The 18,745-nt window shown below is 46.3% G+C and overlaps 4 protein-coding genes across 4 annotated transcripts; 3 read left to right on the forward strand and 1 right to left on the reverse strand.

The window, feature by feature from the left end:
• Positions 1-597: 597 nt before the first annotated feature.
• On the reverse strand, positions 598-2,996 carry F4813DRAFT_394375 (long-chain fatty alcohol dehydrogenase; the record flags this gene model as incomplete). Its single annotated transcript, XM_049247557.1, has 5 exons — positions 598-1,179; positions 1,244-1,329; positions 1,378-1,462; positions 1,512-2,604; positions 2,680-2,996. 5 exons carry the CDS (start codon positions 2,994-2,996, stop codon positions 598-600), a joined length of 2,163 nt encoding a protein of 720 aa, XP_049094696.1.
• A 310-nt stretch (positions 2,997-3,306) lies between these two features.
• On the forward strand, positions 3,307-5,241 carry F4813DRAFT_376920 (uncharacterized protein). Its single transcript, XM_049245178.1, has 6 exons — positions 3,307-3,460; positions 3,521-3,781; positions 3,846-3,865; positions 3,926-4,033; positions 4,105-4,493; positions 4,551-5,241. Exons 2-6 carry the CDS (start codon positions 3,553-3,555, stop codon positions 5,059-5,061), a joined length of 1,257 nt encoding a protein of 418 aa, XP_049094697.1. The 5' UTR covers positions 3,307-3,460; positions 3,521-3,552; the 3' UTR covers positions 5,062-5,241.
• A 1,497-nt stretch (positions 5,242-6,738) lies between these two features.
• Positions 6,739-15,460, forward strand: F4813DRAFT_394377 (putative polyketide synthase; the record flags this gene model as incomplete). The annotated part of the gene is made up of 13 exons (XM_049247558.1): positions 6,739-6,835; positions 6,905-7,170; positions 7,294-7,532; positions 7,598-7,906; positions 7,959-8,169; positions 8,273-8,396; positions 8,461-9,244; positions 9,318-11,487; positions 11,541-11,753; positions 11,823-13,246; positions 13,308-13,473; positions 13,536-14,783; positions 15,215-15,460. The coding sequence occupies 13 exons, from the start codon at positions 6,739-6,741 to the stop codon at positions 15,458-15,460; spliced, it is 7,497 nt and encodes a 2,498-aa protein (XP_049094698.1).
• Positions 15,461-18,195: 2,735 nt separating this feature from the next.
• On the forward strand, positions 18,196-18,740 carry F4813DRAFT_400799 (uncharacterized protein; the record flags this gene model as incomplete). The annotated part of the gene is made up of 2 exons (XM_049248314.1): positions 18,196-18,644; positions 18,711-18,740. The coding sequence occupies exons 1-2, from the start codon at positions 18,303-18,305 to the stop codon at positions 18,738-18,740; spliced, it is 372 nt and encodes a 123-aa protein (XP_049094699.1). The 5' UTR covers positions 18,196-18,302.
• Positions 18,741-18,745: the final 5 nt, after the last annotated feature.

Below are 18,745 nucleotides of genomic sequence, written 5' to 3' on the forward strand. Positions count from 1 at the left end.
AGTGGATAATCTGACAACTATTTACAGAAGAAAATAATGTTACGGTACCATCGATCTCCAAAACTTCGCAACCACAACCTAAATAAGTCTTATGCTTGAACCATACATAACTCACAACCGTCAGAGCTACGTTATGAAGTAAAAGCAGGCTGGGACTTATTGTGCATATAAAGCCGAGCGGAAGGATTCGAATGGCACTAGAACCACACAATATATTATGCGCTGCGACACGTATATTGCCACTCTACCTAACCAGTGTGTTTTGAAAATAGACTTTTTTTTTGAATGTGACCCCTATTTTGATATTATGAGTTGATGTTACATCTCTTTCCATAAGCAAGCAACTTTGATAACAGAGAATAAAAAGTCGAACGAAGAGCTTATGTATCTGTGTACATATGTTACACCCAGGGGCGTGTAAACATCAACTAGATGATCAACAATTACCTGTTGAAATAGCCGCCTTTTGACGCCGTGTGACAATAAGTATTAATACAAATAATTCCCATCAGTCGTAATAATATACACTTGTGAAAGAGACTTTCAACTGTTACACTAATACACTCCCGCTTGTACTCGGGTACGCATTCAAAGTCTTCATCTCGAATCGGCTGCAATACCCCTGGCAATGCGATCGGAGATAGCCATTATAGTAATCATGGGATTCACTCCGCTTGCCGAAGGGAATACGCTCGCATCTGCGACGTACAGGTTCTCAGTCTCCCACACCTTACCATGTTGATCGACTACACCCTTTTCTTTAGTTGTACTCATGCGGCACGAGCCCATCTGATGTCCAGATACTAGAAGGGCGTCGGTGAAATCTGCCTGTTCGAGCTCTCTGATCCAACTAGCAAAAACGGCATCATCTACTTTCCTTTCGATAGCCGGCGTATCACTCTTAAAGGGCGAGACGCTTCGAATCGGAGGGATCAATTCCGTGGCCCCCTGGATGTAGCACATCTTGGCGACAGCAACCACTCCTGTCTGTATGCTACCTCGATCGAACTTTGAAGGCGTATAGGCAACGATAGGGCTTCCATCCGCATCTGGATATACCGAGCCCGTGTCGCGATCACGCGCTAGAGAGAGGAAGTTGTTCATATGTCGGAAGCCTAGGGCATCAACCTTATACTGCAATCCACTGTGCCACGGAATTTGCAGCATAGACATGAATGGCTGCAAGACGCGACATCAGATATACCGTACGAGAAATGAGTAACGCGTAGTAAACTCCACTCACAAGCATGTTCGCTATTTCGACACGCACCCCGTGGCCTTTGCCGTCGAGGTTCTCGAATTCGTACATAAGGCTCGTCAAGATTTCGTCTTTACCGTGTTAGTACACCATCTTCGAAAGGAGCTAAACTTAGGTACCTTCCCATCCCCTGACCTCGTCTTTGAAGACGGATAGCGTAACGCTGCAAGGGTGCACGTGGAGATTCTTCCCGATGTGGCTGTTCTATGTAGTGTGTTAACGACTCATCCAACCGATGCAAATGAAGACGAACCTTCAACCCACTCCTTAGCAAAATAAGGGGGGTATTGAGTGAACCGCCTGACAAGACGACCTTCTTAGCTCTGATGTAGACCTGTTTCTTAGTCTTGGTCTTCGTGGCTTGCACGTTACCATCGGCATCGCGAGGGGTCCAGGTTCCTACAACCCCCACCGCTTTCTTGGATCCATGATCATCATCCCAAAGTATCTTCGATACTTCGAATCCTTCAACGAACTGCGCACCAGCCTTCGCTGCTGCTGGCAACCAGCTGACGGCAGGTCCTTGCTTCGTACTTGTCCGACAGCCGAGAGCACAAAAGCTACCGCAGCTGTGCCTAGAGGAACCCGAGTTCTGCGCAACGACCCTAGAGTTCCAACCAAGAGCCCGTGACCCCTCGAGGATAACTTTGTTACCGTGGTTTAGATGTACATGCGACTCGCTAACCCCCATCATCTCATAGGCCCGGTCCATCGAGGCCTCATAATCATCTTCCTTGAAGAAGTCCAATCCATGTTCTTCTGCCCATTCGGACCTGACCTCATCCGGAGTCGCGATACTTGCACTCCAGTTGACTGTACCGCCTCCCCCCCAACAACTCCCCGCAGAAATAAAGGTAGACCCATCGACCGTCGACATCGAACCCCCACCTTCGAATAAGCTGCTCATGGTGTCCAGTGCTAGAGGAAGCTGGCTTGGCTGAAAATAATACCCTTTGTCGACTACGATGACGCGGTGCCCAGCTTCAGCAAGCACTTTGGCACAGACGCCTCCACCACATCCAGAGCCTACGACGAGCACATCAGTTTCGACAGTCTCGCCTTCTGGAAGCGGGTTGTGGAACTGCAAGAACTTGTAATCTATCGTTGGTCCGGGCTTAGGTTTCCTGGCGTCTTCCGCGTATTGCTCATATCCGCTAATCCTCAGCAGGAGGGGGTCGGTTGTGCTCCAAGCTACTTTTCCCATGACCAAGAAGTTCTTAGCAATCATGGGCCAAAGGAACAGCCAGGACCGTTGCCATGATTGGATGATGGCCTCTCGTACAGGCGTTGACTGCTTGGTAAGGGGTGTTAAGAACCCGGTGCTGATTAGGCTACCTAGTCGTGTTCTATGCACCTTGTTAATACTACTTTGATTTGATGATATATAATAAGAGGCAGAGGTATGGTATGTGAAGACATACAAAATAGCATTGAGGATGAAGCCAAGCTGCTTTACTGGAGTCGGAGGCAAGTTGGCAATGGTACCTTTGAGAGCACCAACGAACTTTGGATTATCCACGGGCCGTGCCGATAGATATTCTCGGAACTCTTCGATTGTAGGCGGATTTGTCATTTTCCGCTGAACTTGCCGGTAAAAGTCGTCGAATTCAATTTGAGTGATAGCGATACGATTGCTGTTAGTCGTCTTGGATTCTCCCACCACCACCGAGGGAACAACCGAGTCGACGAGTGCAAGCAATGCCTGCCATTGGTCCTCCGTAAACACGCTGTCTGTCATTGTAATTTTTTTTTTTTTGATTAGGTATACTTAATCTACCTACTCAACCTTGATCTGGCAGAATTAGGTGGGTAACATACATAGGTGTTTGTGATGATACAGGAAAAAGATCACGAAGCGAGAAGTTTGAGTAGGTAGATCAGATCCTAAGGAGGCAATCCTTCAGGTACGGTGCTACCATAGGTCAAAATAAGTATTGCTACACTTACTCCCCATCCTTTACCCCCATCCTTTACCCCCTGATACTCCAAATGTCGTGTAACTTGGTGGCTGTAATAAGTCCTACCTCCATCCACCAACTTCTTAACTACCTACCTATCATATGATTCAGTGTGGGTGGTTGCAAAAATGCCCAGACTTCTGTGCCCCTTCAGGATGAGGCAGTAATTGCTTTTGTCAAATATCTCTTCCAGACTTCCCAACCCATATTATAGTTTAACTACCTAGGTTAGATTACCTTCGAAGTAAGTATATTATGAGTTCCAGGTCCTAAGCCTTCATTTTTCATACCGTCAATTGCTTAGCGTAGGGGCCTGCGTACCCCTTTCATTCCAAGATGTCGGCAGATCAGTTTGTCACTCTGTCGCCCGCCGAGCAGCAAGCAGTTCTCAATGGGCCTGCACTGCTGCCCCCCGACGGAATGCAATCCGACTTCCTGAACCCACCAAACCACACTGCTATGGCGTTTGCCGCGACTACTCTCTGTCTCGTCGTATCGTCTCTTTCTGTTATTATCCGGCTCTATTCCAGGTTCTTTTGTACCAAAACACCCGTCATTGAAGATTGTGAGTATCGATGCATCGACGGTTACCCGTGTTCAGGTAGAGTGTGCCGACTAATGCTTAGTAGATCTAGTCATAGCAGCTTTTGTCAGTGCAACTTTCTAGGATTGCGCGATGAGGCAGATATACTGATCTAAAGATAACCAGGGGACCTACGTTGGTTATATCTATGTTACTTACTGGTTACTTGACGACATTGGATTTTTCGTCCATCAATGGGATATCCGGGTCAAGGATATGACCACGCACTTATATGTAGGCAAAGCTCAATGCAGCCCGGCCTATTATTGTCTTCATGATGGCCATGTTTCTTCTAACTAGACCAGATCGTTCACATAGGAACCAACCTATACTCAGTTACCATGATTATCATGAAAGCATCTATTCCGAAAGAATGGTGTCGTATATTTTCTCCACATCGGTCAAGAGCCAGCTTCTACTGGATATGCCACACCATCATGGTTCTGAACATTATTTTCTACGCCATCGCGATCCTAGTAGAAAACTTCTCCTGCTTCCCACACGATCGAATATGGGATCAACTGATCCCAGGAAGCCAATGCCTTAACATAAACGCCATCCTTATTGCCGGAGCAAGTATTAATATTGTCCTTGACTTTATGATCCTGATACTCCCACAAAGGGTAATCTGGGGCCTTCAGATGTCAAGAAGCAAGAAGATTGGTGTTTCGCTAGTTTTTACTATTGGTCTCTTGTAAGTGCGCGTCACGCGCCCGACACAGACGGAGACGGCTAACGCCATAGATCACAGTGCCTGCGCATCCGCAGTTGCTCGACTTGCCTACACCATCAAGTACTATTTCACCGAAGACAAGGCTTACTGGCTAGGGGCATTATCGCTTTGGTGTATCGCCGAGATGACGTGCATGTTTTTCATCTTTGCTGGACCTGCCATCCCAGCAGCGTTCAAAGGATCGCGGCTACTATCCATGCTATCCACGACGTTCAGATCGTGGTTGGGCACGTCCAAAAAGACCACGGATATTTCCGATCGCAAGTGGCCGCTCCCGGGGCAACGCCAACCAAGCACGTTCAAACGCTATCGGAAGATGGACGAAAACAATGTCCCTCTCACAACACTGTCGTCGATTGACCAGATGGGGCCCGAGTTATCAGAGCCCAAAAGACCGGCACAGGGAGTAGAGTCGGGGATCGTGTTTACGACGGAATTCACTACGAGGGAGGAGATACTTGGGGATGGAAGACAGGAAGAGGACTTTAGGAATCATTGTCCTTGGGAACCTACCCCCCATGCACGATAGTGGTAGGCTTTTCTTCCTAGTATTGGCGACAACAGACACGACTTGCATAGAAGCAGTGAAATGGCGATTTTGTACTTTATGAAATTGTCAGAGATACCCGTTGAGTGATGTCATACACAGAGTGAGTGTCTAGGGTAGGTAGACCAAGTAATATATTGTATTGATCTAGTAACGCCTGGCCTTCTATCCTCTTTCGAGGGCGCTGTGCGCCCCTTATATAGTAGATAGACCCCTGTAGATACCCCTAACCCACTTATACCCTGACAGAAATACCGAATACTCCATGACATGCAAGACGATTATATTAAATAATTAAGAGTATATAAATTAACTTGATACCCACTTGACTTATTACTTGTCATTTATAACGGAACTCTTAATCCGGAACTCTTAATCCAATAATCAGTAGTAGGTATTTTAGATAACTCCGTATGTCGCCACTGTTTCCAGGGTCTTACTTGTATTATTCCGGCCGAGGAAGAGACGCTGGGGATAGAAAAGGTACCAGTGCATCACATGCTGATAGTTGGAGAGCGAAGCGCTTTATCTCCGCCCATAAGACCGTGTTGTGACGGCTAAGACGAACCACCTACCTAATATACTCATTGGCGGAAACGTCGCTATATTGGGGTATTGGAGTATTGGAGTCCTTGGCTGGCACATCGATATGCACTTGGCTTCACGATCCGAAGTTGAAGTTCACCGCCAGATCCGTACTACGGAATGTCTAAGTCGAGGTGAAAAGGCGGCATTCTTAGACGCGGCATCTATCGTGATAACCTCATTGTGTTCCATGGTTGTCACGGAGTAGATTGAGGGTGGTTACATTACCGAATTGATAGGGGTTCTGATTGCTGCAGAACTGGGCGTTGGACAGTTGGACGATCCTTTCAAGTAAAGATACTTACCTACGTATCTTCAATGTTACCCTCGCCAATGCAATATCTGATCCTCCAACACCTCGGTGCCGGTACGGTGCTGCTATAACAATGCCTTGGTTAGAATTATACGAGAATGGGATTTGTATACTTAGGTAGGCAAGCAACAAGTCTTCAGAGACAGAAAGATCATATTTTTGGTTCAAATGTCCAATGTAATGCAGTACAAGGGGTTTAGTAACAACAATAATGCAACAAAAGCTGTAGTTATAAGCTTAAAACGTATATTTAATTTATTAATAATTCATTAAAGTTTTCAAGTCTAATTCTTTTTTGTTTAAAACTTATTTGTAAATAATCTTAAATATGTATTAATTATTAATTATTATATATTTTTATAATGTCTTTTATTTAATGATTTTAATATTGGTTAACGTCTCAACCGCTTAACTGGCGCTTGGATATTTTGTAATATTGCGACCAATACTTCCTTAGCGCTGTTGTTTGTATGACGCGTAACCTCCTTTCCCCTGTCCCCTGCAGAGCTTCGTAATATACGAGAATATGATCAGATATATGATCAGATATATGATCAGATACGAATTAAGCACGTCGGAGTTTTTATATGTTTTAGGTAGGTAGCTTATATATGACCGTGCACCGTGATAATGGCCAGACCTGCGAGTATTGGCTTTCAACTTCTAAAGTTATTACTGTTTCTTAAGTATCGTCAAGCTTGAAATCGAAGTTGTTGACCCGTGTTGCTAAAAATCTCCAAATACAGCACGTCTATGATATAATGGACCTTAACGGACATACTAAGACCTACCATCAGGATGATGGTCGGCCAAGGGGCAGTCTTCGAGAAGACGATCCGGTTTGCGTCGTTGGAATGGGTACGAGGTCTTTCTATAACACCCCTGATATCAGATATTATACTTACATGTACTAAATCGGAAATATAGCGTGTCGTCTTCCGGGTGACGTTCGATCGCCTACGGAACTATGGCAGTTCCTCATGGACAAGAAGTCTGGACAGGGACCCGTACCTCCAGAACGTTACAACATCAAGGGATTCTACTCTTCGAAGGGTGATAAATCTGGAGTCACGAATGTGGATGGTGGGTACTTCATACGAGAAGACGTTCGACAGTTCGACAATGAATTCTTCGGTATAAACAACTATGAAGCTACATATGGTCAGCAAATAAACTCATCCCCAGTACTCCTAGTAACTAACGACGTGCAGTACGTTTAATTATTCGGAACTGCCCCCTTCATACCCAATATCAAGAAAGGGCTCTTAATAGACTTACCCATAATCCCTCCTCGAGAACCTTACTAATAAAAGCAGATGGACCCGCAGCAACGCAAGCTTCTAGAGGTAGTCTACGAGTGTTTTGAGAATTCCGGAGCGTCTCTCAACGACATGTCCGACTCCAACACGGGAGTATACGTAGGGAATTTCACTCAGGACAACCTACTCATGCAATTGAGAGATCCTGACGATCTGCGGCGCTACCAAGCCACTGGATCTGGTTTGACCATGTTGGCTAATCGAATCAGCCACACGTTCAACCTACATGGCCCAAGGTAGGTGTCTTGTCCTAAGAAGGAACTTACATCTTGGCGTGAAGACTGCTTACGATGAGACTCAGTTTAACACTCGATACGGCGTGCTCGTCTTCGATCTATTGTCTGCACCTAGCGGTGGCTGCCTTGAAAGCAGGGGAGTGTGATGGGGCAATCGTGGCAGCTTCCAACCTAATCATGACCCCAGGACCACACATCGCGGCCATGAAGGCCGGCATGCTCTCTCCAACGTCAACATGCCACACCTTTGACATCTCAGCTGATGGCTATGCGCGAGCTGAAGGTGTCAACGCCGTGTATGTGAAACGTCTGTCTTCGGCTATCAAAAACAACGATACCGTTTACGGTATTATTCGTGGAACGGCAGTTAACTCGTAAGTATCGACTTAGAATTAGCCGTCGATATGATTCTAACATCAGCATTAGGAACGGACGAACCCCTGGAATGATATATCCTAGTGCAGACTTCCAGCAAGTTGTAGTTCGCAAGGCTTACAAGGATGCGAATCTCGACTTCTCCGATACAGACTATATTGAATGCCACGGGACTGGAACAGAGCTAGGAGATCGTGTCGAGTTGAATGCCTTGGGAAATTGCTTCTCTAAAGATAGCAGGAAACCCCTCATGATTGGAGGCGTAAGTGAACCCCTTTTCCTGTCCCCGTAACCCGAAATCTGCTGGTGAAAATGAGACACGGACGTTACGACTTTCACTTACTAAAGTTCTATAAAATACACAGACAAAACCGGCTTTCGGACATAGCGAAGCAGCAAGTAGCCTTACGTCGCTAATCAAGGTTATCCTGGCCTTTCAACATGGCATGATCCCGCCCACTCGTGGGGTCGAGACACCCAATCCAAAACGTGAGTTAATTCCCTTCTAGGTACTGACTGAGATGGGAGCTTTGACTAACATCATGGTCTTAAGTTGAAATGGATCGCTATAATATGGAGGTTGTGACCGAGCCCAAACCGTGGCCAAGGAAAGTTCAACGAGCAAGCCTCAGCTCCTTTGGCTACGGGGGCGCGAATGCGCATGTGATACTAGAGTCGCCTTCTAGCTACATGGGTAATTCACCCCCAATCACACATGGCCCAGCCACAAATGGGCTACATGACAATTGCCAGCCTTTATTGTTATTGGTTTCGACATCGTCGCCAAAGTCTTTGGAGGCTCGCGCTAGCCAGATATATCAGCTTGCGAAGTCATGCGATATTCCGGGTCTGAGAAGCCTAGCATACACTTTAGCTAAGCGCTGCACGCATTTAAGATACCGGACGTCATTACTTGTAACACCTAGTCAAGATGAAAAGCCCGAAGACTGGACAATTGAGCTAGCTGAAGGCGCCAATTCTACCAAAGCAGGTCCGCTAAACTTCGCATTTGTTTTCACTGGTCAAGGAGCGCAATACCATGGCATGGGAAAAGCACTTCTTGATAGTAGTCGGGTTTTTCTCGACACCATCAGAGAACTAGATCAAGTTCTCCGAAGTCTTCCCCCACCATATGCGCCCGGCTGGACCCTGGAGAGCATGTTGCGGGATAATACTGACGAGAGCCTAATAAATGAAGCTGTAAGGAGTCAACCGATCTGCACCGCTGTACAGATTGGCCTTGTTAACATTTTGCACACCTGGGGTGTCAAACCCTCTGCCACTATCGGCCATTCATCCGGCGAAATCGGCGCAGCATATGCGGCAGGTCTCCTAAGGTTAGTTCTCCTATTCTATAATCCACCACCTGCGCCGAGGCCGATATGTCAAGTCTACTAACTAAGACAATAGCACATCTCAAGCTCTTCTTGTTGCATATTTTAGAGGGTATGCTGTAGCAGAGAACCCCGCCTCGGGCGCTATGCTTGCCTGTGGACTTGGTGCTGAAGGAGCCGAAGCGATGATACAACAATGTGGATTCGCAGAACAAGTCTGCATTGCCTGTTTCAATGCGCCTGAGAGCGTCACGTTGAGTGGACCGAAGAACTGTATTGAACAGATACAATTGGAACTCCAGAACCGCAAAACATTTTGTCGGCTCTTAGAGACAGGTGGCCAGCCCTATCATTCCCAAGGGATGAAGAACGCTGGTGTACTATACGAAAAACTGCTCAAGCCATACCTTCAAGATAAGCCCCAGGACGATCCTTTTGGTACAAAGATGTACTCCACTGTCTACCATAAGCTGGTCAGTCCCAAACTTGTCGATACCTCCACACCAATGGCCGAATATTGGAGAGGCAATCTGGAGATGCCGGTCCGGTTCCACTCGACTTTGCAGCATCTCATCCGGGGCCAGAGGTTCCACCTTATCGAAATAGGGTCGCACTCTGCACTAAAAGGCCCTATAAATCAAATTCGAAGAGCTGCGCTGCTCGATGAGCGGGCTATTCCGTATAGCCCATCACTGATTAGGGGGCAAGACGCTCATCTAAGTATGATGAGACTCGCCGGCAGGCTATTCGCTCACGGTTGCGAATTAGACTGGAAAGCCATCAACTCCATTCCCGAAAGAAGCCGTATCTTGTTTCAGGGTTTGCCTCCGTATCCTTGGGATTATTCGGCCGGCTTACTATGGTTTGAGCCTCGTACGAGTAATGAGCTACGCAACCGCCCTTTTATTCGACACGAGCTTCTTGGTTCTCAGCAACTTGCCGGGAACGGCATCGATTGGAGCTGGAGAAATGTCCTGCGCCCGAACGAGATGCCGTGGATTCGCGACCATAGGATTGAAGACCAAGTAGTTTTCCCAGCTACAGGTTATTTTGCTTTAGCCATGGAGGCAGTAACCAGGGCCAGAGCGGCATGTGGAAGTCCCTTGCTTGGGCGTCCAACGTTTGATCTACATAATGTCAGCATCAATTCTGCTATGGTGGTGCCTGAGGAGAGTGACTTAGAGAAAGTGCCTGTTGAGCTACACACTACCCTTAATACACGGAGGATATCCTCGAAGAGCTCCTCGGCGGGCATATACGATTTCACTGTGTCTTCCTGGACCGCTGGTCAGGCTACCGTCCACTGCGTAGGAAGCATTAGAGTATCCGATGCACTGCCTGAAGCTGCAGTAGGAGCCAACGGAGTCTCAGGCCCAAGCGAGTATAGAGATTGGAATATGGACCGATGGTATGAGAAATACGCAGAAGAAGGAATGTTATTTGGGCCGTATTTTCGAGCGCTGACGGGCGTAAGAGCTGATATCAATCAAGCACGACCCGATGTTTTATGCTCTGCCAAAATATGTTCGCCTATGCTTAGGGACTCGGCCAACCGTTATCCTGTGCATCCCATAACGATTGATGCCTGCCTACAGGCTGCTCTGATTAGTGCCACGTCTGGAAATCCTGAATATTTCCGAGCTTATGTACCAGTGTTCATCTCGCAGTGTCGCATCAGGACATTAGCGCTCCCAGATGACGATAAAGAACAGAAAGGGGTCATTCACGCAACATCCCAACGAACTGGATTCTCCAGCCTAAGAGCAGATTCTACCCTGCAAGATGGCCAAGGGATGCCTCTGGTTCAGATGAAAGGTGTCCGATTGACCATGTATACTGGGAAAGTGGCTAAAGACGAGAGCAGCAGTAGTCCCCACCTACAAAGGCACCCGGTGATGAACGTAAACTGGAAGCCAGACATCATGCGGCTTACGCCGGACACGGCGCCTCAACTACAAGATTATATTGCACGTTTTCTTCGAGATCGGCCCTCATCATCGAGTGATGACGAGTGCAAGGGTATCATGGGCGCAATACTGGACCTAGCAGGCCATAAAAACCCTCGAATGCGGGTTTTGGAAATCGGAGAATCAAATGATAATTCGAAGGGCGAGTGGCTAGAGTTACTAGCTGACGGAACCGCGTTCCCCCGATACAGGTCATGGCTGTCAACTAAGCCAGGTAATGGGGGTGACGTTTTGGTAGAGGATACCAACAAAACCAGGTTCGACATTGTGATTCATAGTGTAAGTGATAGTACATGGCGTTCAATCGATTGGAGTCGCTTATAATTCTTTAGGACAACGCATCTCAAGGGCTCTGGAAATACTCGCCAATATACCTCATGTCGCTCGTCAATGACCATGGGGTCATAATTGCCCGTAAATCGGATACTGTCATAGCAGAATTAACGGCAGCAAGTTTTCAGGTAATAGATATCGCCGATCGTGTCACCGTGGCACTGCGTAGAAAAGAACGAAAAGCTCTAGACGGGCGAAGCGTCCTCATCGTCGTACGTATATATATATATATATATCAGAAATTAACTTACCTTTTATTCAACTAACACAGGCATCAATAGACTCGGGATGCATCTCCGTTGCTACAAGGCTTCATTGCTGATCTGACAGAACACTTGGAGCAGACGCACGGGACTCGTGAGATTCGCACAATCTGTCTGGCTCAGCTTCCAACGACAGAGATCTCCGGGAATATAGTTTGTATCTCGCTGATAGAAATAGAACGGCCATTCCTGGCCGAGTTGAGCCAGGGGGATCTGGAGCTTCTCCACAACCTAATGAACGCCGTGAAAGACCTCGTCTGGTTAACCGGAGCAAATTTGACGGGTGTCCCTAACCCCGATCTTGCATTGGTACAAGGTCTATGTTCCTCCATCCTGGTAGAGCAGCCATCTTTTCGATTTACGGTTATCGACGTTAGCTCTATTGAGGCCCTATTGTCTGACTCGCGGAGTTCTTGTCGAAGTGTTATCCGCGTGCTAGAACGCCACGGGAAAATCGACGATAGACAATTCGTTCTTTCGAATGGCCTGCTTTACGTTAGTCGCATAGAGCCTAATACCACGCTTAACTCGATATTTCAAAGCCGGACCAAAAAGACACCCAAATCCATGAAAAAGTTGGCACTTTCCCAAGCAACACCAGCCAAGCTGTGTATAGACAAAGTTGGCCTCATGGACTCCTTGTATTTTCAACAGAGTTGTGATCAGCACACGGCCCCGCCCAAAGGCTTCATCGATGTCGAAGTCAAAGCAGTCAGTCTAAACGCAAAGGATGTGTATGCAATGAATGGGCGTGTCGAAACTAGGACCGGCACATCAGCAATCGAGTTTGCTGGTCTAGTCACAGCAGTAGGGCCGGACGAACGCAACTTTGAAGTAGGAGACCGAGTAATTGTGTTAAAACCTAATAATTTTTCGACAATTGAACGGGTCCCGTCTTGGACCTGTCATAAACTGCTGGCATGCGAAGATTTAGCAGTGATGACAACATTACCAACTATATACTGTGCTGCCCTGTACGCTATTCGCGACTGTGCACGGATACGCTCCGGAGAATCGGTCCTTATACACTCAGGGGCCGGCGCTTTTGGTATCGCTGCAATAAGTCTAGCACAGCGAGCTGGTGCGGTTATATATGCTACTGTTGGCTCGGAGAAGAAACGAGAGTTTTTAGTCAACCATCTGGGCATGTCTGCTGACCGCATTTTTAGTTCCCGGGACGAGTCATTCGAGGCCGGATTAAACGCTGCGACTGGAGGTAGAGGAGTTGATGTTGTTATCAACTCTCTTGTCGGAGATTTGATGCATGCTAGCTGGAGATGCTTGGCCCATTTTGGCCGCTTCGTAGAAGTGGGCAAGCGTGAACTAGTTGACGACGGTAGGTTGGAGATGGACATCTTTTCCCGGAACACGACCTTTACCGCTTTCGATCTCAGTGAGATGTTTTTCCTAGAGGGAGAACACTATCAAGATATACTGGCTGGGTAAGTCAACACGCCTCCTTTTTCGGCAATATCTTGCTAATTGTCATGGCTCTATGCGCAGTTTGGTCAAGGACGTCCTTGAGCTGTATCGCTCCAAGCAGATCCAACCTGTACCCATCACAACCTTTGACGTATCGAACGTTGCCCAGGCATATCGCTATTTCTCGTCCAGGGACAGAGTAGGGAAGATCGTAATTTCTCTTGATAATCCAAACAGCCTTTTAACTGTGAGTTCAGACTCTTGCTAGCCCATTATTGGTGACAATAATGCTGACTACATGCCTCCCAGGTTGCACCTCCGAAGTACATTACAATACTTGATTCCACGAAGGTGTATCTTCTTGTCGGAGCTCTTGGGGGTTTAGGGAGAAGTTTAGTACGTTGGATGGTGTCACGAGGTGCACGGAAATTTGTCTTCCTCCAGAGATCAGGCTGTGATAAGTCGAGCGCCCGGGAGTTTGTGTCTTGGTTGAGACAAGAAGGAGCACGCACTGTGGTGGTTAAGGGCGATGTCACAAAATTGGATGACGTGGTGGCAGGCATAGCAGCCTGTAAAGATCTTGGGGGGCCTATCGGTGGTGTATTGCAAGCTGCAATGGGTCTTCATGAAGATATGTTCAGCGCGATGACGAGCGAGGTTTGGCACGAAAGCATAAGGCCTAAATGGGCGGGTACGTGGAATCTTCATAACGCACTAGAAGGGCACGACGACGATCTCGACTTTTTCCTCATGACCTCTTCCATGAATGGGACTACTGGATTACCAACGGAAAGCAATTATTCTGCAGCAAATGCTTTCCTGGACAGTTTTGCACACTGGCGAAGGAGCCAAGGCAAACCAGCCGTATCACTCGCATTAGGAATGGTGTCTGACGTTGGCTATCTTCACGAGAATCCCAAAATTGAAGAATTGCTGCTGCGGAGAGGGACCCAGCCTCTCAGCGAGAGTGACGTTCTTCTACTTGCTGATATCGCGATCGGGGGGGTGAGTAGTCACTGCGGGCTAGGACAGCGACAAGCAGATATTGCACCAGCTCATATACTCACTGGCTTGGAGACTGCGAATCTGCGAAAAATAATGAATCAAGGATTCGAAGTGTCTAATTCAACCCTAGATGATCCTCGGTTGTCTATCCTAGCAGCTTCACTGGAGGTTGCTCACAATCCTATGGGCTCGAACGAAAATGGAAATTCGGAAGGCGACCAGCAGATCATGAGCACTCCATGGATGAGGGGTTTACCCCGGGAGGTTACTGACATTCTCAAACCAGAACTTGCTGGGGCCTCATCTTTGAAGGGATTAATATTGCGAATCTTAACCAAGAGATTCTCCGACCTGCTGCTCACACCGAGAGACCAAATCGACCCCGACAGGTCGTTTGTGCAATTTGGGTTAGACAGCATGATCGCGTCGGAGTTTAGATCATGGCTTTGGAATTTATTTAAGGTGGACGTACCGTTTCTGGACCTTTTGGGTTCTCGCAAGTCTTTGGATACCGTAGCAGCACTTGTAGAAGCAGATTTACTATCACGGACTGTAAGGTGTGAAGTAAAGTCCTAGGTTAAGGGTTAACCTCTTTGGAAATAAATGTAACTAACCTAATGACAAACGGGGAAACGGCTTTTAGTAGTCAGCTGACTTGCTGACATATAATATACATAACCCCTATTTAACCTGGATAGTGGGTCCAATAGGGGCGCATCCACCAATTAAGAGTTATGGATCAGATAATCTTATCTGATTGATAATTTGGCTTGGCATTATCCCTGGCCAATAAAGGTCCATCTTACTGCTTTTGGTCTACATCTTCAGGGATTTATAGTTATGATACTTCTAGGTAACTTAAGAACCCATTACAAGATGACTCATGAGTGACCGCCATATCCAGGCCTATTCGTCTGCCTGCCTGCCTGCGTTCGGTGTCAGCTTCGGCTTCGGCTAGCCGATCTACTTCTTCTTAAAAATAGGTACCTCCTGTCTGCCCCCAACCGCCTTTTCGATTCTTCCTTGTCGCTTTTGACCAACCCTACGATGCCGATAACCCGTTAGACTGGCCAACTGGCCGTAGATGGATGGTGACCGACGTCTTGTCCGCTACAGGCTTTAACCGTATCATGGTCTCAACAATTATGGCCCCAGCATTAACAACCATCACCAACGAACTAAACATGAGCTCAGCTGAGTCGGCCATGTCCCTTCTATATACCTCTTAGCCACTGTCTTCGGTCCGCCCCTTATTGGACCGTTGTCGGAAATATACGGTCGAACAGTTATTCTACATAGTTCTAACGTCTGGTTCCTCGTTTGGAATATTGTTTGTGGGTTTGCCCCGACAAAGGGCACACTTATTGCAGCTCGCTTTCTGGCAGGTTTTGGTGCCAGCGCCATATATTCCCTTGCTGGGGGCGTCCTTGATGATGTCTGGAGGCCAGAACAGCGAGGGAATTCACTCGGAGTCTACTTAATAACCCCCTTGCTTGGCGCAGCAGTTGGTAAGCTCTCCGCACAATATCTGATAGTGCTGGAAGGGGATCAATCCCCTCTATAATTTGATGACTACACTAGACCGACCGATTTATCTGATTAGCATCTCAGGTCCTATAATTGGTGGTTTTATGGCTGCGCGAACAACATGGAGGTGGATGTTTTGGGCTACCTCAGCATTCCAAGCTGTCATGATACTGGTGTCTTATTTTAGTTTCCACGAGTCGTACGGACCAATAATACTTCGACGGCGTGCCCAGCGCCTTCGCAAAGAAACTAGAGATAGTCGATATCATACTTAAGGTGAAATAATCATGGGAACAGTTCAGCTGTTACCATTCTAGTGCGAGCTCTATCACGGCCGGTTCGTCTCTTGCTTTTCCATCCCATCATCCAAGTTTCAGCCGTTCTATCAGGATTTAACTACGGAATCTTGTATGTCGTACTCTCTACATTTTCTGCTCTGTTTACGTCCCAATACGGTCAGTCAGTCGAAATTAGTGGACTACACTACATTGCTTGCTCCCTTGGCGAGTTGGCTGCGCCATGGCGGCACAGCAATTTCTTAGGAGCTTGATGGCTTTCTTATTCCCATTATTCGCTCCAAATATGTACACGGCACTTAGATATGGATGGGGTAATAGCGTACTGGCTTTAGGGGGCTTGGTGCTTTCAATCCCTCTCCCGATATTTTTATGGAAGCATGGGGCAAGGTTAAGGGCCCAAGCAATTTCGACCTACTAAGGATTATGGAATCACTTGTTATAAGCTGACCTGACGATAAGGAGAGTGTAGGCAAGCATCTTATCTAAAGCATTTCGAATTGATTCTTCCTGGGCTATTGCTATCCTCCTAACGCATGCTTCAACATGGAAAAAATCCCGAGGAAATATTTCAGGGTTAGAGGGCTAAAGTCCGTCGATTTTCCTTCTCAAGGGTTGCCGTACTTACTATATATAAGTTAATACCGCACTAAGGCACCTGAGGCAAATAAGTTGATAATTCTTTGGCGAGTATTAATATTAATCATACTTTATCATACTTTATATTTAGGATAACCATAATACTAAGACTTAACAATATTTCAGTAACTACTCAATTTACAAAGTTTGTACCCCAATAATCTATGTATTTCAACACCCTGTTAAAAGCCATTGACATGACATCTCAGATCAGAGACTATACGTAAGGATATGTAAGTTATAATTGGTACGGGTAGTATAGAGCTAAAATGTATCGAATTGTCTTTACGAAGACTTCACTATCATATATGAAGGAAATCTTAGCAAGTACAGTAACAGTGACTTACATTACGGTCTACAAATTCTCCTACTCGCCCTTTGAACGTTCGAGCAATTGCGTGTCACGCTTATGTCATAGCATACATAGTAAATGCCATCTAATATTATTACGCATTAGTATCTAAATACTTTATTCGAACTGCTGCCAGATAATCTCATATTAACTCAAAATCTCACTTCTAGTTTAGGGCCTGGGGGCTGATTACAACAATGATATGCAGTGCACTCATTGTAACGCAATGTGACTGGCGGGTGGTATTATACGGCAATTGTTGTTAGAAACAATTAAATCGTGAATTTGGAGATCTGTGAGTTATTTAGGAGCTGTTTTACCAATAGCTGGGCTAGATATAATAGAACACAGTATATACATATTTGTTGTAGCTACCAAAGTTATCAAATCTGGTATAGAGATTCACTATGCTGTCATATCACCATAGGCCTATCCATTCCAGGGGTATACAGCAGTGTATAACCACTACACTAAGAACTATATTGGTTCTTTATTTGGTGTGAACGACCCAGGCCCCTTTTTATTATCTTCAATATGTCCCCTCTAACCATTAGAGTCAAATATAAAGACCTGTTAGGTGACAGGATGTGACTCTGGATATGGAGGAGGTGTCGAAGTATAACATGGCAAAGGGAAAGTCATAGGAATGGAAACCTCTCCACTAACACATGATAGACTGGCATAGATGACTGGGCAGAGTGTTTCCCTACCCATGCCACCCCCTAAGCGTCAACAATCTTGGCATCCCAACATCGCCGCGGGCAACATTCTGAGTCATACCTTCCATAACCTTCCATAACCTCATCGCCATGGCGATTTGAGTTGATACCTAAGGATCTTTTCATTCTGCCCCTTCCCTAAAATCCAATTGCTACTTTTACAATCAATATTTAACCACACAAGCCATAACTTTCCCCAACCTTTCCCACCAATCCTACCAATCCTAATAATCATAATTACCTACCACCTAACCCATGAAAACTTTACTCATAACCCTTCAAAATTACCCAACCCTAACCTACCTACCTATCCTAAATCATCAAATTCATCATTCATAATAATCAGCGTCTCCTCCAGTCACGGTGGCATCTGACAAAAAAAAATGACCAGCATGCTGGTTTTCAACTTCGACTGAGATGATAAATATTCCCCAATTTCTATCCTAAAAACATACACAAATCTTGATCCACGGCGGAATAAACTTACTGCAACCTAACGCCATAGATTCTGAAGAGGTACGTCCTACCATATGCAAAGATGGCTGAGGAACCATCCCCAAGCAGAAGACTCGACAACGGCACCGCGCTCGAAGCCTTATTCCTTATGACGGTAGACATGGCAAAGGAATGGCATAATCATAGTGTCACCCCCAGCAGCAAGACTGTCAAATCCTTCGAAGAGGACATGGAAAAAGTCTACAATGACTTTCGTGTCTTGTTTCATGCCTCGAATAGGGAGAAGCTGCAATCCCTGCTCCCAGGAATGTTCCCTCACGATTTGTACGGATACGCGGCGGGATATCCTCCTACCAAGGCTGATAAGAGATTTATCTACATTAATCTCCCGTGGGCCACTGATGATGTCCATCGAATACAAGTAGTAAGTTGATTTGTTTACCATTTTGTCTTATCATCTATGAAGAGTTAGGGCTAATAGCTATCACAGATACCCTTCGCAACCGACTATCTTAACTAACTCCT

Source organism: Daldinia decipiens (genome assembly GCF_022478715.1).
Source record: "Daldinia decipiens strain CBS 113046 unplaced genomic scaffold F4813scaffold_60, whole genome shotgun sequence".
In the NCBI taxonomy this organism is placed as follows: Eukaryota; Fungi; Ascomycota; class Sordariomycetes; order Xylariales; family Hypoxylaceae; genus Daldinia; species Daldinia decipiens.